Source organism: Oncorhynchus kisutch, linkage group LG11 (assembly GCF_002021735.2).
Source record: "Oncorhynchus kisutch isolate 150728-3 linkage group LG11, Okis_V2, whole genome shotgun sequence".
NCBI lineage: Eukaryota > Metazoa > Chordata > Actinopteri > Salmoniformes > Salmonidae > Oncorhynchus > Oncorhynchus kisutch.
The window spans coordinates 68779730-68806349 of record NC_034184.2 but is presented as its reverse complement, the minus strand read 5'-3'; the positions used below and the strand labels follow the sequence as shown (position 1 = coordinate 68806349).

At 42.0% G+C, this 26620-nt stretch overlaps 1 protein-coding gene across 1 annotated transcript; it reads left to right on the top strand.

Moving 5' to 3' along the window:
- The first annotated feature begins 10630 nt into the window (after nt 1-10630).
- Nucleotides 10631-26221, top strand: LOC116376110 (orofacial cleft 1 candidate gene 1 protein homolog). Its single transcript, XM_031835017.1, has 8 exons — nt 10631-10735; nt 12233-12366; nt 14301-14377; nt 19585-19651; nt 19999-20181; nt 23383-23496; nt 25759-25848; nt 26211-26221. Exons 3-8 carry the CDS (start codon nt 14360-14362, stop codon nt 26219-26221), a joined length of 483 nt encoding a protein of 160 aa, XP_031690877.1. The 5' UTR covers nt 10631-10735; nt 12233-12366; nt 14301-14359.
- Nucleotides 26222-26620: the final 399 nt, after the last annotated feature.

The following is a 26620-nucleotide window of genomic DNA, read 5'->3' as shown; positions in this document are numbered from 1 at the left end:
AGCTATTCTAAAATAAACAAAAATCAACTTTATTGGGCAAGTTGGTACAGTGATCTTTTTTTTCATAGTAGTGAGAGTGAGATTTTTTAAAGAATCATCTTTCCATGTTTGTGTTGTGAACCACTTCCCGTCACGATGACTGAAAATGATGTGTGTTCTTTTGACAACAACCTACTCGGCCAATTTACTAATTTTATATTTGGTCTTTATAATAAATATCCAAAAAGATTGCTCTCAAAGATTAGCCTAAACCTAAGTTGACATGATCAAAGTGTATAAAATAGAAATACTAGGCTTATGATGAGTGCATTTCTAGGTTTCAAAAGAGATGAAGTTCATACAGTGGCTTGCAAACACTGCAACACTACATTCATGTTTGAGTAATCTAAATGTGAATAATAAAGTAGCCTTCAGGTTTATGTATTTTCCCTTCACCGGTCTGGTTATTTATAGCTTAATCTTTCTTACAAGCTTAAATACAGTATATGACTAAATATTTTGACATTTTGATGGCAGAGAGAGCTATAGGTCTACAGTAGGCCAACATTTGCTTAATCAATCATTTGTTTCTGAATAAAGTCAACTTAAAATGATGTGTTTTCTCAAATTGTCTCAGACATTATGGCATAGCAGGAAGATCAGAATACCATGAACCTAGAGGTTGTGGGTTCAAATCCCAGGTGATGACATGTTGAATAATATTTATTGTATAAATGAACAAGCACAATGTAATTATGTGTGTCAAATATGTAAGTTGAAGACATTGTATGTTAAAATGACTATAACTAGTTCCACAGCCTTTTTTAGGTAAGATGGCCAAATAATAATTTCTAGTTGAATTAACAATTTCAACAAACACATCCTTTTAAGTTGACTTTGTTTGCCTATGTTTTTTCAAGTTGGAGTTAAGTTTGGGCCAAGAACGTTTTTTTGTTTGTTCAGGTAACACAAAGTTGAGTAAATAAAACAAAAAAAGGCTGTGGAACCAGTTACTTAATAATAATTACACTGAACAAAAATATAAACGCAACAATTTCAAAAATGTTACTGAGTTACAGATCATATAAGGCAATCAGTTAATTGAAATAAATTCATTAGCCCATAATCTATGGATTTCACATGACTGGAAATACCAATATGCATCTGTTGGTCACAGATACCTTAAAAAAGGTAGGGGTGTGGATAATAAAACCAGTCAGTATCTGGTGTGACCACCATTTGCCTCATGCAAATAGAGTTGATCAGGCTTTTAATTGTGGCCTGTGGAATGTTGCCCCATTCCTATTCAATGGCTGTGCGAAGTTGCTGGATATTAGTGGGAACTGGAACGTGCTGTCGTACACATCGATCCAGAGCAACCCAAACATGCTCAATGGGTGACATGTCTGGTGAGCATGCAGCCCATTTACAGCTTTCAGGAATTGTGTACATATCCTTGCATCATGTTGCCGCACATTATCACGCTGAAAAATTAGGTGATGGCGGCGGGTGAATGGCACAACAATGGGCCTCAGGATCGCGTCATGGTATTTCTGTGCATTCAAACCGCCATCAATAAAATACAACTGTGTTCATTGTCTGTAGGTTATGTCTGCCCATACCATAACCCCACCATGGGGCACTCTGTTAACAACATTGACATCAGCAAAACACTCGCCCACACGAGTGGCTTTCTGCCCGGTACAGTTGTAACCGGAAATCATCCATGAAGAGCACACTTCTCCAGCGTGCCAGTGGCCATCAAAGGTGAGCATTTGCCCACTGAAGTCAGTTACGATGCCGAACTGCAGTCAGGTCAATACCCTGATGAGGATGACACAGATGAGCTTCCTTGAGACAACACACAATTTCTTCAGCTCTCCGAATGGCTGGTCTCAGACGATCCCACAGGTGAAGAAGTGGGCGGACCCGAGGTCGAGTCCTATGAGTGCGTCACCCTCCTCTTCCGCTCGGTGTTTGATCATCCCGTGGAGCACCTACTCTGACTACACCAGGGATCTAGGACCGCCTCGGAGTTCGCTCTGGAGTTCCGGACCATCACGGGCCTCTACCGGATGGAACGAGTCGGCTCTGAGATACAGATGGCAATACGCATTCCTTTGGTTGCCCTACAGTCACCGATTCCGGTGCGAGCCCTGGATAATAGTCCAATAGGGGCAGGGCTCGTACATCACATCACTGTTCCCGTTTCTCTGCTGACCCATGGCACTCCTTCAGAACAGATTAACTTTTTGATTATAGACACCCCCACGCACCCCGTTGTTTTGGGTCTCCCCTTGGTTGAGTTGGCATAACCCTGTTATTACCTGGTCTGAGGGGAGACTGCTGGGTTTGTCGCAGGAGTGTCACGTGAGGTGTCTCGCGGTGTCTATCAACACCACAACGGTGGAAAGTCTGGACCACGCCCCTCAAGTGGAGTTACCGGAGGAGTACCAGGATCTGCACCAGGTTTTCTCAAAGACCCAGGCTACATGCCTGCCTCCTCATCACCCCTGGGACTGTGCCATTGACCTGCTGTCTGACGCAGCTCTCCCGAGGACATGTCTATCCCCCTCCTATGCGGTGACCGAGGCTATGGAGACCAATGTACAGGAGAGCCTCCAGCAGGGTTTTATCTGCCCCTCTACATCACCAGCCTCCTCAAGTTTATTTTTTGTTAAAAAGAAAGATGGGGCACTGCGCCCCTGATTTGATTATAAAACTCTGAATAAAGCCACCATTAAGTTCACCTATCCTTTACCCCTCATCCCAACCATCATCGAATAAATGCACGGGGCGCAGTATTTCACGAAATTGAACTTGAGGAGTGCCTACAATCTGGTGCGCATTCCTGCAGGCGACGAATAGAAAACTGCTTTTTCATTGACCACGGGCCATTACGAGTATCTCGTAATGCCTTTTGGCATGTCTAATGCTCCTTCAGTCTTCCAGGCCTTTAGTAACAAAGTGTTTCGGGACATGCTGGGATGGGGCGTAGTGGTTTATTAAGACAACATTTTGGTCTATTCTGTTGACCGCGCCCAGCAGTCTCGTTAGTCAGGTCTGTGCTGGGAAGACGGTTGGAGCATATCCACGGCGGGAGTGGAGATGGAGGAGCAACGCGTCAGCGCAGTCAGGTCATGGCCCATCCCCCAACTCCGTGAAAGCAGTCCAGCAATTCCTGGGGTTCGCCAACTATTTCCAGAGGTTCATCCAGTGCTTCAACACGGTGGTCGCGTCTCTTACCTCCCTGCTGAGAGTAGGTCCCCAGCAGCTTCATTGGACGGTGGAGGCAAAGAGGGCATTCGAGACACTGAAGGCACGCTTCACCACTGCTCCTGTGTTGGCACATCCCGATCCCTCACTTCAAATCAAATCAAACTTTATTTGTCACATGCGCCAAATACAACAAGTGTAGACTTTACCGTGAAAGCAGCAGTGCAGTTCAAGAATAAAATATTTACCAAGTAGACAAAAATAAAAAGTAATAATAAAAAGTAACACAATAAGAATAACAATAACGAGGCTATATACAGGGAGCACTGGTAGCGAGTCAGTGTGCTGGGGTACAGGCTATTTGAGGTAATCTGTACATGTAGGCGGGGGCGAATCCACTGCATAGGTAACAAACAAACAAACAGCGAGTAGCAGCAGTGTACAAAAGGGGTGGGGGTCAATGTAAATTGTCTGGTGGCGATTTTATGAATTGTTCAGCAGTCTTATGGCTTGGGGTTAGAAGCTGTTGAGGAAACTTTTGGTCCTAGACTTGGCTCTCCAGTACCGCTTGCTGATTGGGGAATCTCTGACAATCTCTGATAATTGTTTGGGCTTTCCTCTGACACCGATTATTATATAGGTTCTGGATGGCAGGAAGCTTGGGCCCAGTGATGTACTGGGCCGTACACACTACCCTCTGTAGTGCTTTACGGTCAGAAGCCGAGCAGTTGCCATACCAGGCGGTGATGCAACCGGTCAGGATGCTCTCAATAGTGCAGCTGTATAACTTTTTTAGGATCTGGAGACCCATGCCACATCTTTTCAAAGGTTTTGTTGTGCCCTCTTCACGACTGTCTTGGTATGTTTGGACCATGATAGTTTATTGGTGATGTGGGCACCAACTCTCGATCCACTCCACTACAGCCCCGTCGATGTTAATGGGGGCTCGTTCGGCCTGCCTTTTCCTGTAGTCCACAATCATCTCCTTTGTCTTGCTCACATTGAGGGAGAGGTCGTTGTCCTGGCACCACACTGCCAGTCCTCTGATCTCCTCCCTATAGGCTGTCTCATCATTGTCGGTGATCAGGCCTACCACTGTTGTGTCGTCAGCAAACTTAATGGTGGTGTTGGAGTCGTGTTTGGCCACGCAGTCATGGGTGAACAGGGAATACAGGTGGTGACTAAGTACACACCCCCGAGGGGCCCCAGCGTTAAGGATCAGCGTGCCAGACGTGTTGATGCCTACTCTTCCCACCTGGGGGGCGGCCGTCAGGATGTCCAGGATCCAGTTGCAGAGGGAGGTGTTTAGTCCCAGAGTCCTTAGCTTAGTGATGAGCTTTGTGGGCACTATGGGCACCCCTCGTCTTACCAGAGGTAGCGTCTCTGTTCTGCCGGTGCATGGAAAATCCAGCTAGCTCTATATTGTCTGTATCTTCGTTCAGCCACATCTCGGTGAAACATAAGATGTTACAGTTTTTAATGGAGAATAGAATAATCTTAATTGTAGGTCATCAATTTTATTTTCCAATGATTGCACGTTAGCAAGAAGAATGGAAGGAAATGGGAGTTTACTCGCTTGCCTCCGGATTTTCAGAAGGGTGCCTGATCTGCGGCCTCTTTTCCGGCATCTTTTCTTCACACAAAAGGTGTGGATCTGGGCCTGTTCCAGTGAAAGCAGGATATCCTTCTCGTTGGACTCGTTAAAGGAAAAAGGTTTCTTCCAGTCCGTGGTGAGTAATCGCTTTTCTTATGTCCAGAGGTTATTTTCGGTCATAAGTCTCTTAGCAGCAACATTGTGTACACAATAAGTAAAAAAATAAGTTACACAAAACGCAAAAATAATAACAAAATAGCACAATTGGTTGGGAGAATGTAAAATGTCAGCCATGTTTTTTGGCGAGATTGGTACCTCCGAAGTTGGATGCCTCCGAAGTAGGAGTTAGGGCAGTGCTGTCCCAGCCCCCGGAACCCCTCCAAAGCTGCGACCCTGTGCCTTTTACTCCAAGCAGCTGAGCCCTGCCCAGAGGAACTACAACTTAGGTGACCGGGAACTCTTGGCGGTCAAGAAGGCTCTGAAGGCATGGAGGCACTGGCTGGAGGGGTCCAAACACCCTTTCCTGGTGTGGACGGACTACTGCAACCTGGAGTACATCAGGGCAGCGAAGAGGCTAAACCCGAGACAGGTTCCAATTCACGCTTTCTTATAGGCCAGGCTCGAAGAGTGTGAAGGCGGACACCCTGTCTCCCTCTGTCCCGTATCATCGTAAGAGTGGTGTGGGACGTGGACGCCGACATACGGAACCCGCACCTGCACAGTGGCCGGAGAACTGCGCCTACGTGCCCACGGGTGTGCGGGACCGCCTCCTTACCTGGGCGCACACGGCACCTGTGACGGGTCATCCTGGGATAAGCCGTACCATCGCCTGCCTGACTGAGAAGTACTGGTGGCCCAACTTGGGACACCCGGGTTTACGTCTCTTCCTGCTCCATCTGTGCCCAGTCAAAGACACCCAGACACCTCCCTTGTGGAAAGCTCCTTCCCCTGCCGGTTCCACAACGACCCTGGTCTCACCTCTCGGTGGACTTTGTCACTGACCTTCTTTCCTCCCAGGGGAACACCACCGTTCCCATTGTTATGGACCGGTTTTCCAAAGCTTGTCGCCTGTTCCTCTGCCTGGGCTCCCGTCGGCCATGCAAAGGCTATTTTTACGCACGTTTTCCGGCACTACGTGATCCCGGGGTACATTGTGTCAGATCGTGGCCCTCAGTTCACTTCACGTGTATGGAAAGCATTCATGGAATGCCTGGGGGTCACGGTCAGACTCACCTCCGAGTACCGTCCTCAAGCTAATGGGCAGGTGGAGAGGGTCAATCAGGAAGTGGGCAGGTTCCTGAGGTGTTACTGTCAGGACCGGCCGGGGAAGTGGGCAGATTTTCTACCTTAGGCTGAGTACACGCAGAATTCCCTCCACCACTCCTCCACTAACCTCACTCCTTTCCAGATCGTGTTGGGGTACCAGCCGTCCCTGGCACCTTGGCATCCAAGCTAGACCGAGGCCACTGCGGTGGACGAGTGGTTTTGGCACGCTGAAGAGACCTGGAATGCTGAACACACTCGCCTCCAGCGGGCCATGCCTCGGCACAAGGAAAAGGCAGACCACCACCGCAGTGAGGTGCCTGTCTTCTCTCCAGGCGAGCGGGTCTGGCTCTCCACCCTCCCTCCGCCTGCCCTGCCGGAAGTTGAGTCCGCAGGTTGTGGGGCCGTTAAAGTCCTGAAGAGGGTTAATTAAGTAATGTACCGTTTGCAACTCCCTTCTGAATACCGCATTAACCTGACTTTTTATGTGTCTCTCCTCAGGTCAGTGGTGCCTGGTCCCCTCGCTGAGGGTGGACCCAGTGACACCCTGCCTCCTCCTCTGGACATCGAGGGAGGTCCGGCGTACTCGGTCCGTGAAGTCCTGGATTCGAGGCGTCGGGCGGGGCGTCTCCAGAACCTCATCGACTGAAAGGGATACGGCCCATGGAAGCGGTGCTGGGTTCCTGCGGTGGATATCCTGGACGCGTCGCTGACCAGGGATTTTCACTGTCGGCACCTGACCGACCCGTACCGCGTCCCTGTGGTCGTCCCCGAAGCCGGTGTCGTCCCGCTGCTGGTGCAGCATGTCAGGGGGAGGGGTACTGTCATGGATCCCCCCTGTACTGCTGCTCATTCCGTTCACCAGCTCCGGAGATCTACGTCACCAGCCTTCTAGGAGTCACTGAACTGGAATCATTACCACCAAACCCGGACTGTCTTGTCTCATTACGTACACCTGGTTCCCATTCCCCCTGATTAGTATGTGTATATATATATATATATATATATATATATATGTGCCCTCTGTTCCCCTTTGTCCTTGTCGGTTATTGTTACCATGTCCGTTGGTCTTGTGAGCACCTGTGCTGTTGTATCGGCTTCCATGCTACGTGTTATTGTGCACTTGTTTTACGGGTCTCGTGTATTATTTAGAGGTTTACACCTCGCTCTTTTGTTTGGGTGGAGAAAATAAAAAACCCTATTACGTATTCCCTCGCTTGTCTCCTATGATTATACAGCGCGACATAGAGGTCCTGGGGTGGCGTAGTTACACGTGGTCTGCAGTTGTGAGGCCGGTTGGACGTACTGACAAATTCCCTAAAACGACGTTGGAGGCAGAGAAATTAACATTACATTCTCTAGCTACAGCTCTGGTGGACATTCCTGCAGTCAACATGCCAATTGCACGCTCCCTCAAAACTTGAGACATTTGTGGCATTGTGTTGTGTGACAAAACTGTACATTTTAGAGTGGCCTTTTATTGTCCCAAGCACAAGATGCACCTGCGTAATGGTCATGCTATTTAATCAGCTTCTTCACTTTACATGTTGCGTTCATATTTTTGTTCAGTATTGTTAAAACAACTAGATTTTTTTTACAGTGTATAGTAGTGTGTACTGTTTGACCTTGTATATAAACTACAAAAAGTGCAGAAATCAATTGCTCCTCTCTGAAGATGCCGAAATATAATATTTTGGAGCTGTGAACAAAGAAAGTAAGCAAGATGAACAGCTGTATTGTGATAAACCGTCACCCCATATGCTGAAGGAAAACAATTTCTATGAAGTGGGAGAAAAAAATATGCTTAATCAACTAACATTGATATTACTTCTGGCAATTAGGAGCATGCTGATAATGATATGAGTTTTCAGCTGTAAATAATTATGCTGCCTGCAGGCCATGCTTTAATTCTCCTCTGTATCTATAAACAATAATCAAACCACCGGGCTAAAAAGTTGGATTTGGCGGTTGCGGTGCGTACTGTAGTTTGGGGAAATGCTGCTCAGTGGGGCCCTGTGGTGCTGCCTGTGGCAGGCTTGACCTTCAGGTGCTCTGAGTGCTAATGTGCTAGCACTATTGATCAGCCTGCAAGCAAACCCAACCAGCCCAATGCCCAGGCTAGCCAGACATCAAACAGCCAACTGCAGTCTGCGAGCCTCTGTGCTATGACAGGAGGGTTGGGGCCGGTGGCTGCTACTGTGGCCTCTGTGGTCCGCTAAATGGGGACATTATAGGGGAAATGCTGCGATTGCAGCAGACCACAACTTGTTAATGAGCAATGTATATTTGGGCCCCATGCAGCTTCAGCTTAATTGTTTATACAGTTTATACAGTGCTGCTCGCCCATGTTGCTGGAAGAGTAAAAACATAACTCCAATGAATGTCACAGTCGGGGTTTGCCTAATTGCTATAAAAAATACATTCAAAATGCATTAACAGTATGTGACTGTGTTGACTGCCGTTTGAGTATAGCTGGTACAATGATGCTATGCCACCCTTATATTGTAGATCATGCAAGCAACTATTAAATGCATGTAAGCCTATAAAACTATTTCACTAGTTTCAAAGAACTAAAGTATATGGCACAACAGGGAGAACCTAGTTGCTTTGGCAGGGAGAGTAAAAAAAAATACTAAAAGCCTGACAGCTAACTTTACTCACTGTCTACCACGAGGCGTAAGTCTGCCAATGTCAGAGGACTAAGATGAAGAACATAATTAAGGAAACATATGAAAGCTGGAGCTGGGCTTGAGATTAATTAGCCACATGTCAATACTCTCATCAATACCCGATTAACAAATGACACATGGCCCAATGAAGGCTATTGATTCCCCTTGCATTCTGCAGCGTTAATAGGTTGAAGCTGATTCTGAAAGCTGACAAAAAAAAGAGAGTTTTCAAAGTACAGTTTGTTGCTGAGCCTCGCCGGGAACAAAATATCAAATCTAAAGTCTGAAATCACCCAAAGTAGCAAAAATCGCTTGCAAATCTCACGCTATCCCTGTGATTGTTTTGACCGCAATTGAATGTATTTGAGAATTTCCATATTTTCAGTCTTTACCGTAATTAAAAATGACCCCAAAGCAAAACCAAAACGAAATGAAGCAAAAAAGGACTCAATCTAAATTAATGGTGCCAGAACGGCCAACATCATAAGTTAGTCCCTTTATGGTAATGATAGTAATGAACACTTAGATGAGGGATGAACAATTCCTGTTCTAGAGTCGAATCCCTATGCAGGTTAATTAGGTAAGATAACATCATTAACCAGTCTCATGCCTACATTGAGAATTAATTGGATAAGATAGAGCCAGATCGTAGATTTAGGTCTATATTTAATCATTTAAACGATCAAGGACAACTAAGCTGGAAAATGGGCAGTCCAGATCGGTGAATGTCTTATTTAGATCACATATACAACCAGTTTATTAGGCACAGAGATGATGCTAAGCTCTGTAGTTTGGTGATTGTATAAGCCTAATTATGTTTTACTGAACAAAGGACTTTATTTCAGGAATTATATTATTGATTTGGTTCCCTCTGTTTTGTTTTCTTTCTATTGTGCATGTTCTTCACTTTAAAGGTAACCTGTACATCTCTGGAACTAACCAGTTGATGTCTAATGTACATTGTCCAATATAAATGAGGTGAATGTTAGTTTATCATATTATTCATGATCAAACATGGTAACATGGATTCAAAATCACTAAAAGAAACAAACAAACAAACAAAGGTATTTCTCATGCAAGCAATCTCTCTCCCTCAGATGAAAAGGCCACCGACGGCCTAGGTAGTTCCTCAGTAATAAATAACAAAGCTAGGGCTGTTTCTTCTTGTGGAGACATTAGCCATGCCCTGTGCCTATTGTGAAGGAAGCAATCTGCTGTGTTTTGTACCTATTCTTCACACCAGGTTGTAATGCACTCCAGGTTTTCTTTGTGACAAGAATGTTTATATGAACCATCCTAAATAATTCATGGGGAACCTTTGTGTAAATTGTCATACTGCATAATGAATGTTTACAAAGCTGTATGATGGCTTTACCTTGGATGGGACCTCATTACTATAATTGATGTTGAGAAGTAGCAAAATCATAATATCGCTCCTCCCTGGAAATACAGTGGTGGTGAAATCTCTTTGAAAGGTTGTCAGAAATCATGCAGATCTGCTCTGCATAAATAATAAATCAACATTTAAAATACCAACGGTGGTGCCATCTGGCAGATGTAGCCTACCCATTGCTGAAACCTTATCTTTGCACTCAACAGTTACACCAAACAGTAACAGTGTTGCTCACGTGCTCATAATTTGCTGTTGTTTCCCGTTTGCCAACATTTTTGAATTATAGTATCAACGTAATAGTTACTAACACCAACGTTATAGCCATACTGCCAGATGAAAGGAAATATATATTTAATTCGACACCTGGGATAATGTAACTTAGGCCCTTTGTACGCTATTTAGACACAACACCGTTCTCAATTAATTATGTTTATATTTTACGAAAAACTCAGGATACATTGATAAACATTTGAAAGCTCAAGCAGGACATTTTGATACTCACCTGTAGTAATGACCTCAGCATGTGGGGTAGCAACGTCACCATCACCTTGGCTACAGGATCCTGTCTTGGTGAAGGCCGGGTAGAGTTCGGGGGGAGAGAGGCAGGCAAAACAGTGTCAGGTAATTTATTCTAAAAACCTATTCCTGTTGCATATTCGCATGTTTTAACATTTACCCGACGTAATTTCAATGTAAGATAGATCTGAGTGATGCTATCAACCGACAAATATCACGTTTTATCCGTTTGTATCATGAGTTGACCAAGGTCTTGGCTTGTAACGTTAGACTTCTGCAGGAAATGTGAGCTTTTATTCGTAGACGTTTGAAGTCATGAAGTAGGCTACAAGCTTTATTTCGAAATGTAACATAAATTCCACTCACATGAACTTATTTCAACGTATTTAAGGGTACAGTTTGCAATTATTGTGCTACCTTTGTCTGATGGTCTGAAATTGCAGGTGTCTGCCAGACTCAAGAGCGCGGTCCCATACCTTTGGGTCGTTACTATTTACGACATCCACAAAGTCTTATGCCGCGTTCAAAACAACTGGGAACTCGGAAATCTTTGACTTCCGATTTCAGTGCGTTCCGAGCTCCGACTGGGAAAATCGATTTGAACGGTCATTCAACTCAGAATTCCAACTCGGGAATTCGGACCTCTTTATAGAGCTCTGTCTTTGCGACCTGTAGATCACTGACGTCATGATTTGATCTCGTATTTTTTCCGAGTTCCCAGTTGTTTGGAAAGCGGCAATAAACCCCACAAAGTCTTCTTAAAATGTGATTTCAAACTTTAACCCTAACCACAATGCTAACATTATGCCTAACCTTAAATGAATACCGAAAAGCTCATTTTTGTTTTCCCACATTTTAGCGATAGCCAATTATGACGTTGTGGCAGGTAGCCTAGTGATCAAATCCCCGAGCTGACAAGGTAAAAATCAGTTAAGAACATTTCTTATATATATATATATATATATATATATATATATATATATATATATATATATATATATATATTGTGGGAACCATACCTTTGACTTATCTTTGCGTGCTTGGTTGGCAGCTCACTTGTTTCAGACTCAGCCAAAAAACTTAAATTTCAGAACTCACACAGGTAGGTAGCGCTAGTGGAAAACAGTACGGCTAATAGGCATATACGTTTCATACCCGTTTATGTAATTCTAAATAATGCATTAGTAGATGGCCTATTTCACGACTTTTCTACAAATAATAGCCTAGCTAAGCTTTCTGTAGGGTAGTCGGTCAACTAACTCATGATACAGATTAATAAAACGTCTTATTTGTCGGTGACATATGTGTGTGCAATGTTTCTGCATTTGCCTGCTGCTCAATCAATCCAATAACGTGAACTGTTTATGGAGAATATTGTTTACGGGGCAGACAGCCTGTTGTTAAACAAACTGAGAAACAACAACAATATTGCACCTCAAGCGAGGCCTTGTCGACTACTGCAGGAAACTTCAGCTATTATTTGCCTACTATACATACATTTTTTTCTACATTAACATATAAATTCAACACGCATGAAGTTGTTTGCATATGTTGTGATACAGTTTGTCATGCTTGTGATATATTGTTGCTCTCAATTTGCAGGCATCCCACATCCTGAGTAGGCCTACTGTATGCACTCACAGATCAAGTTCCACATGCAAGTGCTAGGTTTCTCCATTCAGCTGTTACTCATTCCATCCAGTTGCCAAGAATGTGAACTTCATAAGAAGAAACAGGTAAATACAATAGAAGTAGTTGTTAAGTCGTCTATATTGATAACAGGGCAGGTAGATAGGCTGTTGTCAAATAAACAACTGGGGAGCAACAATCAAATTGCACCTAAATAGCATGCAGGAATTGTGTCCCCTGTGTCCAAGACAAGACTAAATACATACTTAGGAAATAATTGTGGCCTGTGCCTCTGTGACTATGAAATTACATCCTTTATCCCTGTTGGTGGAAAACAAAGAATGTCAACCAAAAATGTAATGTCACACAAAGCCTTAGAGAGCGGAAGTTCTTATGCATAGCAACATAGAACAGAACACCCTCTCATTCAGGATTAAGGGTTGATTGAGCTTTGCTGAGTAGTTTACCTAGGAGATGATGCTTCTCAGGGCAGAGGAAAGGTAGGGGGTCAAATAAGTTATTTGTATCACTACATCCTGTTGAAACCATATAGAACTGGGTTTCAGTTTCTGTTAAGGTAATTTCACACTTTTCATAAGCTCTCTTTGGGTCCATTATTCCAATGGAGCACTAGATTTATTGGAAGAATGGTACATTTAAGAGTTGTAGTAACAGTTGTCATGACATGTGTTTTCTTCAAAGTCTGTATTTAACAGGATTTGATGTTATTGGTCAACACTGGCACTGTATGGCATGGATCAATTGTTTACTAAGCATGAGATAATGTAAGACGAAGCAATGAACTCATAGCCAGTCATCACTGGATGGGCGCTTGTGTCGTTAACTTCAACCCACAGAGTGTGTTAAACTCAAAGACTGTAGGGCGTTGTGTACATATATTTGCATGGCCTTTGCAGAGCCAGAACCCGAAGCAGTAATGAGTCAGTCATTTCTGTGGTTAAGAAACTGTTGGCAATCACATTACTTGGAGAACAGCGTTTGGCAGATAGAGGCTAACAGCTTTTTACAACCAATTGTCTGGGGCTCTCACAGCATCTCGTTTTATGACCTCTATAAAACATTCAACCACCCATCTCTATTAATAACTAAGAAAAACAAATCACCAAATGAAAAACATGAATTTGAAAACCGCCTTTAATTCAATAAAATGCACATGTACAGGAAATGCTACAAAGTAGCTCTTTATCCGAACATAGCCCTAATCTTTCCCTTATCCCAGTGATAAAGAGGAATGGAAAGGAATAGATACAGCTGGAAATATAATTAAATAGTTCCAACAACTGAGAAAAATAATAACTATTTAGTTATGGCCCATATTAAGGTGTAAGGATATCCCGTGGTCTTTCCTTTCTAGTGTGTGTAATGTGGACTACACACTGGATCGCTTTCACCTGGTTATTACGCAGAGTGTCATTTGAAATGATTACAAAAACATACGCCCACTTGTTACAACATACATTTTCCCTCACACATACAACACACAGATTCAATAGCTTAATGTTTTTCAATCACACCCAGTGGAGCAGTGTTTAGTGTGAAAAAGTGTAGCATTTCATCCTAACTCACATGGTATGGGATCATCTTTCACATTTTGCCTGGGGTTTATTTAGCTATTTCTGCAGAAACTTGTGCAAGCCATGTGAATTACCATAGGAAAAGGAGATAGAAAATACCAAATAGTATTGTATCAGATGTAAATGAATAAACTATTTGGATAATAAGGGCAAATTATTTGGTATCTCTGATATAAATAAACTGCACTTAGCCTGTAATTCTCCTAGACGCATTTAAAAGATTATAGTCTGTAGATCTAAACACAAACAACAGAGGGAAATTAAAGATATGATTAGTACTGTATGAAATGAAGCATTTTGTGCTATAGGGTCTGCATAGGCATACAGTAAGAACTTTCTGTAATAACAGCATACAAAAGTGTTTACTATATTCACTCAATTAATTTCCAACTTTTTACAAATATATTTTTTCTTTGCGATTCATTTAGGAATTTTCGTATGCACAGGTTCCATCACTGTCCAGGGATCAGAGTCAAATGCTCCAAGATCGGTGCAGTGAGCAGTCATGGACACTTCTGGCAGCGTGAGTAAAGTTTTACCACTAGCCCCGTAGCCAAATACAGGGGTTAGGCCTTCATACCTCCATTTTCTCTGAAGGTGCTGGGGCAGGCTGACCATTGACATTTAGCATTCCTCCAAGCTGCCTCTGAGATTTCAATGGGGATTGAGGGGTGTAGAGGGCAGAGCTGGGGCTGTGGAGAGTTCTCAAGGAGAGGGAACAAAAAGGCTCTTGGAAATCCCAAGGAGTTCCCATGATCCTTGGTGAAACCTTGATCCTTCTGTGTTAGATTTCCATTATTTGGATTAGGGTGCACAAAAGTCCATATTTCAGTGATTTATTTTGCCTCTTGCCAAGGCGTTAAAAAATGAATTTGTGAGATTTCCCCTGTTTTGGGAGTGAAATGTTTCAAATGGATTTGATAGTTGTGATCTTTGTTTTTCTCATTATTCAGGCCCGGGAATGTCTGGTCCGTAATCATTGTGTATTCTGGGTCTGCACTGACATTTCTTTCAGCCTTTAGAGCAGCCTGTGGTGACATTTTGTCATGAAAAGTTTTCAAAGTCATATTTCAAGGTTCTCCCTGTAACATACATAATCTGTTAGCATCAAAGGAGCACACATGCATAAATAATTGACTAATTCACTTAAAGGGGCCAGCATAGATTAATTAAGCCTGAATACTAATTATGTTTTTCTGTCTACACCAACTGAAGCTGTTGTTTAATGTGAAACTGTTTGGTGGACAACAATTACCACAAACCTATAAGACTATTTATATCCTCTAAATGAAAATAGGTTTAGTTCCGATTTAATTTGAAAGATTATGTTTTGATGCTGTTGTAGGACAGAAATGTCAGCCAATTCCTATAATGTTTTAAGTCAGGGGGGTATTGTAGTATACACACTTTTAAATACATATACCTCTATATACTGTACCTTGTATTTCCATCATTCACATTTTGCTGATATGACTTTTATCTCAAACTGATTGAAAATAGCTTTCATGCGGTATAATTTTTGAATTGGAAACTGCATATGTATTTGAAAGTAGATAAAGCGGGCCTACATAAAAGATGACAACAAAAGCAATTTCTGTCAGCATTGATTAAGCAATATGTTGTTTAGTTCAGTCCCAGCCTGCAGAAACCTTTCACTACACGACTATATACCTGTCACACACTTGCATATAGATTGAAAAAAGATTCAATTCCATTGTCAATTTAGATATGCATCCATTTGTGGCAGTTGTTTTCCTTTCATGGGCTAGATTGGGTGAATAGCCTGTAAACTAATGCACAATGCTGCTATCCTAATGATTTTAAAAACAGTTGTTCAGATTTGGAGCTCTCTAATATAATATAAGGATAGAGACACAACACGTCAGCATCAGTACGGGCCTAATGTATTCTCCCCTTTAAACCCCAGTAAAACTCTGTCATTCCAAAGAAGCTCCTCTCGTTGACTCTGTGCCTGCTGCACAGACTGCTGTCTGGAAGTGGTAGGCTTTAAGTTGCTTGTTTCTGACACAGCGGACTTGGGCTGTCCTCGCTCCCCTCGTAAGCAGATAGGGATGAGGGAGACAGCTCAAAGCGGGGTTTGTTTACAGCCGGATAGAAGAAAACAGCCAGACGTAAATTAGGGTTGACGGTTTCATGAAGCACAATTGGTTGATGGCAGATTCAATGTGACTGGCCTGAACTGGGCGATGATCCGTACAGTATGCAAAATTTACTTTCTAGCTGGTCTGTGCCCACCAGCCTAGCAGCAGTCTTCTCCCCGAGCCCTCACAGCTCCGGCTTTGAATGGAACCCGAACTGAACAAGGCATTGTTGTACCCAATTCCTTTTGACAACAATCACATTCTTTTAAAAAACTTCATAGATTTTTCTTGTCACCAGTTATAAATGATTTTTTTCTCATCTTGACCACAAAGTAAGCATTTTTTTAATGTGCAGATTCAATTAGGGAAGGAAGGGGCATGGTTTTGAGCAGTAGATTCCTTCAAATGACAACACAATGAATTCAGGGCATTTTTTACTTTGGTATTCAGGGCTTGTTATAATACACTAGAGCTTCTTGGCACATGACTCCAATACAGCAACATGCATTTAATATATTTATGTTCATTGGAAAGACATGTCAGAAGATATTTGCCCCTCTGTAGTTTATTCTGCTCGTGATGTTGTTAGAATTGGAACAGTTGGTCAGATTCCTAAAATCCAAGCTGGCAGAATCGTCACATTATGCCACCACTATTACCTTGTTTTTGTCACTTGCATGTTTTAGAAATGAAACATCTGCATGCTGCATCCTGTTAGGGCACACTGGGTGACTGTCGTTGTGGAAACCAAGGAATTAAAAGAGAAACATGGATTCTGTTAGCTCTCTAAATGGAGTGGATTAAGGGAAGTTTTCTGAATTCGATTTTTACTGACAATGACCAAAAGCGTTCTGCCCGCAGCATGTGGACTCTCAATGTGTACGTTTACTGAAATGAGGTTTATCTTTAACAGGAACTGAACTCAAGAAAATACAGAGCTAATTCATAATTTGAGGAATAAGACCAACTTCCATTTTTAATTTAGCCACACCTGATGTGCAGATGTACATTTCAACGTCATGAGTTTGTCTTTTGATGTTGGTTTTAGTGTTACTGACGGCAGACTACAGTTTGCCTTTCTAAGCAGCAGATTGATGCACATAATACAGAAATACAGAAAGTCCTACGACATAACAACAGACTCAGCTTGACTCATACAGATAGGGAAAACATGTCTGGAATAAGCCTGGGCAATAATGCAGCATTATCAAGAATCACACGACAACAGTACATGTAAATGCACTGAATAAGATGTCTCTTTAAAGGCAGTGTTAAAGGGATTGGGAATGCTACATTTTAATATTTTCTATAGGGAAGGAAGCAAATATGGATATTTCATAGTAATACGAAGGATGTATAGTTCATTTTATTCTGGCCTAAGATAAAACATAATGCGTGATAATTAAATGGGATTTCTGTGAGTTTTTTTGCCTTCCTCTTCAAAGTGCCTTAGTCTCAAGGGCAAAAACAATGATTTGAAAAATAAAGGCGTGCTATCCGCCCACATTGTGCTAATTTGATGATTAATTACACTAGCTAACTAAAGACCAGCCCCAAAAATGTCTCAATGTATCCTACAATACCACATACAATACATGCCTACTGTCATTTACTGTCAATTCCTCACCATGCTGCATTACTGCATATTCTATACAGTGTTTTTTAAACGTAAACAGCAGTTTCATAGTGTATTCATCTCAAATTGTCCTTCAATATGATGATGTATGGTTTGTAGGTTACCATGAAACTTAAACAACAAAAACCCAAGCACTATTTTGCATGCTGCTGCATCTTTTTTGAATTACTAACTCAGCCTGTTACAGAATCATATAAACTGGTGTTCATATACACAAGGCGATGTTCATTATGTGTCATTTTCCTATTAGCAAACTCATTACTTGCTTCTCAAGTAGCGATACTATTATAACTTCCTCATTTACTTTTGGATATGAACCAAAAGCTGTACAGTATGTGTTTAAAAAATATGTTCGACACTGGAAAAGGAAACTGAATCTCATGCTACAAACTCTGGTCTCTGGTCAGTGTTTTAAATGTTACTGTTCTCTACAACTGGGAGAAATTGATTGGAACTCAGTGGAAAGAGAAAATGGTTTTTAAATAAGTTACAATTAGATAACCATTCATCTCTATGGTATAAATGAATGTCTTGCTGTAGGGCTTGTTGGATGTAAAAACAGATTTACAAAACTCTTCTTTCCAGATTGGAATGTGTCCTCCACTATTTTAATTGCTCTGTCATTTAGAATGAACTCCCCCCCTGCCCTCCCATACCCCTGATTTTGTCTTTGAAAGTAAATATTGTATACATATACATGCTGTTCATGGGCATGGGCACCGTTCATCATCAGAATCTGCATAAATGATTTTTGAAATTGAAGTTCCAACTAAATGCTTTGAGGCTATAGCTAGAGATCTTAAACATAAGGATATGCATGTACAGGGAAATAAACATCCATAACAAAAACAACTACTAATGTGATTTACCTGGGCTTTTCTTGTTGTTCTTCTTGTCCACAGAAATTAGAGGCTCATCATTTTGTTCCACCATTTCTTGATTTCAAAGGGGATTTCTACATTTCTAGTTTCCATTTTCATTAGTATACCACTCTCTGTTGAATGACATTGCCTCCAACAGTATATGGAGCATATAGAAATAGCTATGAAACATGATGTCAAAATCCTCATTATTGCATTGAAGTGCTCATAAAGAAAGACCCATTATAGGCCTACCGTGCATGCACTCCTGTAGGTGGCTTTCAGTGATCACGGTTTGTATTTCCCTCTTTCATGTATTATCTAATAATGTTATATTGTGGCCATGTACTGTAGGCTATTGAATGGTCTTATCTTTGGAAGGGGCAAAGGGATGCTTCATCAGACTTCTTTGGAGCACACTGGATCTTAGCAAAACTATTTTCGGAAGAGTCACAATATGCTGTGATTAAGTGAAAATGTTCCATGATGCTTGGGGTTGTACATCAAAGTTAACAAATGGCTATGGAGCCCAATTACTATGGGGCATTCATAGGATATTATGAAAGGTTCGCTGCAAGTTGGGTTGTGTTTGGGCTTTGCTATGCAATTTGCTTTCTATCACATAAGGGATCTTTTTTTTTCCACTTCCCATAAATCGAGTATTGAATATTTTTCAAAGCAACACAAAAAAATTGCAGAATCCTTGAACTCTCTGATTTTAAGGACCATTTTTCTCCAGACTTTTTAGGATGTGTTCATAAGAATGTACGTAATGAGCAATGTGCTTGGATTTCCATATTCATTTGCACAATGAATCTCCACACACTCACAAAGCCTGTGTAAAAATGCATCATTTTCCAAGGGAGAGAGTGTTGTTTCCCATTCATTTGGAAAAAGGAGGAAGTATTTTAATGTGACCTTCATTACGCATTCGTGACAACTTTTCTTATTTATTTATGATTAAAAATGTTTCCACTCCTGTTGTTCAATTAGTGCTTGACCCCTTTAGCGGCGATGTAAATTAAATGACATTTCGGTGTCGTCCCATATTTAAAATACTGCGTTAGTTGCGGATCATAAATGATGATCTTCATTCTGCAGCTAATTTATTCATTTAACAATTTCCCTCCAGAAGTTACAGCAGAAGGCTCTGCAGCAACCTAAGCAGAAGAAATCCAAGTCGGCTGAATTTCTGATGGGTGAGCCCTGCTTGATGAGTTATTGCTCATAATTTGTGTAAGGATTAATTAACTAATTACAGACAAATGGCTTTGGGCTAAATTTTGCTCTTGCTTGTCAGGGCGCAATTTGTAATTATTTTAATCATTTCTTCTTCTTCTCTAACCCCCCCCCCCCCCCCCCCCCCCCCCGCAAGATTCAGATTTAATTTTAACTTAATTGTGTTTTAGTGACATTCGAGGAGGATGCACATCAGTATTTAGGGGGAGAGGAATCACTAGAAGGAATGTTCTGGCGCCATTAAATGTACTTTGGTACATTTGACCTTCCTGTTGTGTTATGGTGTTTTTTCTTCTCTTTTTTGCAGGCGGAATGGAGGAGAGTGCTGTGGTGGAAGGCATTGAAAACCCTGTCTTCGATGGCAGCTACAGCACAGAGCTTTCAGCTTCTCAGGCTTCAACAGGGAGAGAAATTCAACGTGACAGGCAAGATAGCACCCTTGCAGCTCACCAACAAAAAATGGAGCTGCGAGCCCCTGCCAAACCAAGAGGTGAAGCTTCATTCTTCATTAGCCTCAAACCCGTTGACAGTGGATTTGTGGATTTGTTCCCGATCTAACCTTTTGGGTTTCTGAGGGCCTGGTCCTCACATTCCAAAGCTAGCGTGTCCTAACAAGTACCCCTCATATAAATTCCACCTAACCGGAGAATGTCACAAGAGTGGGTGTGCCAGAACACCCTGACGGAACCAGCCTCTCAACTCACACTAACAGTATTCTGCCTTCTGGAGGGCTGGAGTCATCGAAGAGAGCATTTACTTAGCATACCACTACCAGCATATACACACTATCTTTATAACGTATAGTGTACATAACGTCCCTGAAACAGAGCTGATGGCCCACCCTGCAGGAAAATATGCCCCCTTGTAATTTACTATGTCAGTGAGACTCTTGAGCGATATGATGTTACACACACTGTGATGCGTTCAAACATTAAAAGAAATGCCGGTTTGGTCTTGATAGGTCAGGTATTTTGAATTAAGAGATGTTTTTATTTTATTGAATTAATAATCTAGTAATTCATTGAAGCTTAATGTTAGTGGAAAGAACTTCCAACATTTGGCCATCACTCAAACAAACATATACATTTTCTGGAGCTGTTGAGAATATTCATTGTCTCCTGGCTAAACTTAGGATAATCACTATTAACGCCTCTTGGTTACTTTTTTTCATGGTTGTGTCTGTTCCTTGACAAAGTTAAGGGATCATTCTAAAATATTTTCAAAAGATAATACTGCCAGGTGGAGTGAGACACAGAGAAAAAGAAACCGTTGGGGTTTAAATCACACACAGAATGTATAGACACATCATAACACATGATCATAAGCACTATAGTTCTCTTGGTATCTTTTTGAGTTTGCATGTACCAAATTGGTGTATCCCATGATCACCGTAAACTCATTAGTGTCTTTTATACTGAAGAACATGGAATTTTCCTTAGATCTGTTCTATTACAGTAGTTTTGATTAGTGGCATTTTATTGAGGGGAGCAAACCTCATTCAGGTCTAGTCCATTTTGCCCCCACCCAGTGCTGGGTAGAGTAGCACATTCGACGACAGTGGTGCTACTGAGCTGATCCATCTGATACAGTAGATGTGGTGTCACCCATTGGCACGCCAGGCAGGGAGCAGGGCTTTTATGAATCCCAGGGAAGTCTTCTCTCATCAGAGATTAAATCGATAGCATCTGCCCCACACGTCTCTGAGTTGTCAGGGAGATATCTTATGACTTGCACTTATTTAAAAAAGAAAGAAAGAAAAAGGAGAAACAGTAATACTCTGAGGCCCCCTGTGTGAAATCAATCATTCATGGGAAACTTTCTCATTGGATGTGTCTCGTGTGGATGGTGTGGTGTGTGTGTCTGCCATTGTGTGTGCATGTGTGCAAGTGCATGCCCCCAAGACTTTCAATGTGTGTCAAAGTTAACACTGAAAAAATACCTTATAGTTGAAGGAGCTCTAAATGAATGAGTAGTCTCATCAGTTATGGATCAAGGCTTCTTTAGAAATGGTACATTTATATGTAGGGCTAATAAAATATGTGCATTACTGAGATAAAACGTTATTTCTACAGAAGTGTATCGTAAGCAATGCTACAATTGTCATTGATTTTGTTTTGATATTTATGTCATTTCCTCCCCCTAGTAAATGTAACATTACGTCTAGAATACTATCCTATGTATTTGATATAATTTAGAGTTCTGAATTTTCATTACAAATTGAAATAGAGCAACCAAACATGTGGTCTTATTTCTCCAACAGGCACTGCAGTTATTTTCATATTCAAAAAAGGCATATATTAAATCCCATTGCCAGTGCACTGACACACATAGCAACAGTCTGTAGAGCTTGTACTTCTATATAATAGATGCAAGCAGCAGCTCTCTCATGTTTGTGACACTTCTATTTGGTTATCCTCAATATCTTTCATCAAAACTGCCTGTTAACAGTAGATTTGAATGGAGAGAAGTAGTGTGGGTTATTGATAGCTTGCATGTAAGAACAGGGAATTGCTATTTTTATTAGAGGCGAAGAACTGGAGGACAGCCAGACTATTTAGGTAAATCAAAGATATGATTCAAAGACAAGATCTTTGAGAGCTGCCGCCATTATGCAAATGTAGATTGAAAAAAGGCTTTCATAACCTCAAAGCTATTGCAGCGAAATTGTTAAAACTGTGTTTACGACGTAGAGGGACTTACTTGTGAATTTTACAGTTAATTTATGGTATCACTAAAATTCATAAGTGTAGCAATGAATATACAGGACTCCAGCCTAATAAGTGTCTCTATTTGACAATTTGTAACTGGCGTTCAACAGTGAGGAAGGTGTGTAGAAAAGCTTGTACAATATATTACATAAACACAAATAGAAGCCTACAGAACTCTTGGTGGGTGGGTCCTATGCAGAGTAGAGGTCCTATGCAAACACACTTACTCCACATTTTTATGCATCCCAGCGTTGATCCTCTCCCTCTAAAATAAATGTGATCCTTGTGTGCAAAAATGTTTTTACACACACCTCTTCATTTAGCCCCACCGAGTAATACAAGTAAAGCAATTTAGATTGAGGATATAGTCTGTGAAATATTCAAGCCAGGAGAAGGATTTCAGGTTAAGAAAGCAACTCGGTGGGGTGTACCTGTTTTATTAGAAACACCCCTTGAGGTGCTGGATTCCCATAAATTGTAGCAGAGCAGCTTTGATGCCCATAGGTCAGCGATTGCTAATAAGAAGTCAATGGGACACGGGTTAAGTTATTTTCCTTCTCTGCCTTCACTCGGCCCAAACCGACCGGGTTCTCCCAACCGCCGACCCCAGAGCATTTAGAGGGGTATTGTCTTTGAAATTCCAGGTACTTTTCGCTTGTACAGTTTCTCATTAGTTCCTTTTGAACACAAGTAACATATGGCAATCGTATTTAAGAGATTGCCTGGTGTGACCTTTCGCGGCATGCTAATTAGGCCCCAGAGCTCCACTGGGCCCCGGCGAGCCGCACTCATGTGAACGGACTGACCGGCCAGGGCTTATCAGGTAGCAGACGCTGGCTCTCTGGCCAGCCTCAACAGTGTGGCTTTCAAAATTAACATTTTGCTTCATATGCTTCTAATAAACACTGACCTCCACCAACCTGCCGCTCCACCACTCCCACCTTCCTCCTCCTCTCTCACTCTCTCTCGCTCTTCTGGCGTAGTTTCCACAGGAAATGAGCGTGCCCGAAATTACTTTGACCCAGCGCTGGTGCAGGAAACCAACCCAAGGCGGTGCGGGATGGCGGAGGTCGGCACAGAAGATGAGCTGGAATTAAGTATGCCATTTCTCATCATAATAGTTCTCCTCAGTTCATTAAAGTGAGGTGAGAAAGATCACTCATTGCCAGCCAGTTTCTGACGGCAGGGGCGGTACTATGTAAATACATTTACTACTGATGGTCCATGAGATGGCTCATACATAGGACAGTGTGTTAGTTTCCAGCTCGTTGTCATTGATGAAGGTCACGTATCATTGGTCAGTTTCATTTCGCTCCAGCTTTTCTTGCGCTCCCATCAAATGACAGACACCAGACAGAGCCATATCAATAGTTGCACCCCCCCCCCCCCCCATGCCTATTAAAACCATGCTCTTGGGAGTCAAGTAATATGCATGTTATAATGAAACATGGCTATTAACAGAGGAGCCATTTCACCTGTATCTTTTGGATATCACTTCCTTGTAATATCAAAGGAGTCCTAAAGCTCAATCCCATCAAATGATGACAATCAACCTAAGAGGCATATTCCTGCTCCTTTTTCATTACCTTTGTAGAAATGTTATTCCCTACCTGACCATTTGCTATTACCCCATGAATGAGAATGTTTTGCATGTTTGCATATATATTGACTAGACTTGACAATTTGAATGTAATTTCAAGCACACATATGTGTCATTTCAAGCACACATGTATTTATACTGAACAAAAATATAAACCCAACATGCAAAAATTTCAAAGATTTTACTGAGTTACGGTTCATATAAAGAAATCAGTCAATTGAAATACATTCGTTAAGCCCTAATCTATGGATTTCAAATGACTGGGAATACACATATGCATATGTTGGTCACAGATACCTTTAAAAAAAAGGTAGGGGCGTGGATCAGAAAACCAGCCATTATCTGGTGTGACCACCATTTGCTTCATGCAGCGCGACACATCTACTTCACATAGAGTTGATCAGACTGTTGATTGTGGCCTGTAGAATGTTGTCTCACTCCTCTTCAATTACTGTGCGAAGTTGCTGGATATTTGCTGGAACTGGAACACGCTGTCGTACACGTCGACCCAGAGCATCCCAAACGTGCTCAATGGGTGAAATGTCTGAGTATGCAGGCCATGGAAGAACTGGGACATTTTCAGCATCCAGGAATTGTGTACAGATCCTTGCAACGTTGGGTTGTGCATTATCATGCTGAAATATGATATGATGGCGGCAGATGAACGGCACGAAAATGGGCCTCAGGATCTCGTCACGGTATCTGTGCTTTCAAATTGCCATCGATAAAATGCAATTGTATTCGTTATGCCTGCCCATACTCAAACCCCTCCGCCACCATTGAGCACACTGTTCACAAAGTTGACATAGGCAAATCACTCGCCCACACGTTGCCATACACGTAGTCTACAGTTGTGAGGCCAGTTGGACATACTGCCAAATTCTCTAAAACAACGTTGGAGGCTATTTATGGTAGAGAAATTAAAATAAAATTATCTGGCAACAGCTCTGGTGGACATTCCTGCAGTCAGCATGACAATTGCACGCTCCCTCAATTTGAGACATCTGTACCTCTGTAATGGTCATGCTGTTTAATCAGCTTCTTGGTATGCCACACCTGTAAAATAGATGGATTATCTTGGCAAAGGAGAAATGCTCACTAACAGGGATGTAAAACACATTTAAGCTTAAAACTTGAGATAAATAAGCTATTTGTGTCACACCCTGATCTGTTTCACCTGTCCTTGTTATTGTCTCCACCCCCTCCAGGTGATGCTTGTTTTCCCCAGTGTATTTATCCCTGTGTTTCGTATCTCTCTGTGCCAGTTCGTCTTGTATGTTCCAAGTTAACCAGCATTTTCCCCCGTACTTCTGCCTTTGCTATTCTCCTTTTTCCAGTCCTCCCAGTTTTGACCCTTGCCTGTTCTGGACCTGCCTGCCTGACCATTCTGCATGCCTTGACCTCAAGCCTGTCTGCCACTCTGTACCTCCTGGACTCTGAACTGGTTTTGACCTTTTGCCTGTCCACGACCATTCTCTCTAGCCTACTCATTTTTGGATTATTAAACTTCTTAAACTCCAACCATCTGCCCCCTGTGTCTGCATCTGGGTCTTGCTTTGTGTCATGATAATTTGTGCGTATGGAAAACTTCTGGGATATTTTATTTCAGCTCATGAAACATGAATAACACTTGACATGTTGCATTTATATTTTTGTTCAGTATAGTTAGATTTGAAAAAGAAGCGAGCAATTCTGAGTTGAAGTAATAGTTATCAGGAGATTGTGACATTTTATGTGACATTATTTGTTTGATTTGTAGAAATAATGAACCAAGATGAAAAGGGCCTATATCAGAAAATGGCTGAAATGCTGGACGCTGACGACGACATAACCATCATAGAGTTACCAGGTATATTCTCAACATTCCAGACCCTAAAAACACATGTAAAACAAATTCCAAAATTATTCAACTGTGACTATAGAGTAAATATGCAGGCAACTGCTCAATCGAAAACATGCTGTTTATTTTCAGACAGAACAAAGAAGAACACTTTAAAGGGACACAGAGTAGAAGGACTTGTTCCTAGCTTTCCAGGCACAGGCCTATTGTGGTGCAGTAGGCGTGCCTTTTTCCATTAACAGAAGACTCATTTGAATATGTACCCAAACAGGGGGAAACTGGGGTTGGTTTAAGCTGGCATTGTTCTGGGGGGGAGACAAGACAGTTGCACCGGCTCCTGTTGACATGACGCATCTCTGTTGTAATTCCAGTGCAGAAGTGATGGGCTTAGACCTGCTCGAACATGGAAGAATTTTGCCTGCTTGTATTATTCGGCATTGTCATGGATTTAGCTGTAGCAGTGAGATTAGCAGGCCCTTCCATTGTCTCAGAATGTACATGAAATCCGGTAAAAAAAAAAGTAAAGAGGATCTTGGATTAACAGTTTTATGCAATAGGCACAGGCAGAGCCCTTCTCTCGCCTGCACTGCGAGCGCCCAACAGCATCGACTGCCAGAGCTCTCCGGTAAACCACAATAGACTTCAAGACAATCACCTTATGCTTTTCTATGGATGCCTCCCACCGATATAGGCCGCAGCCTGACTAGGCAGGCTCTCTCTCTCCTCCTGATCCTGATGCATTGTGACTGGAGCAGGGTTTACTCTTTCTCTTACAGTCGTG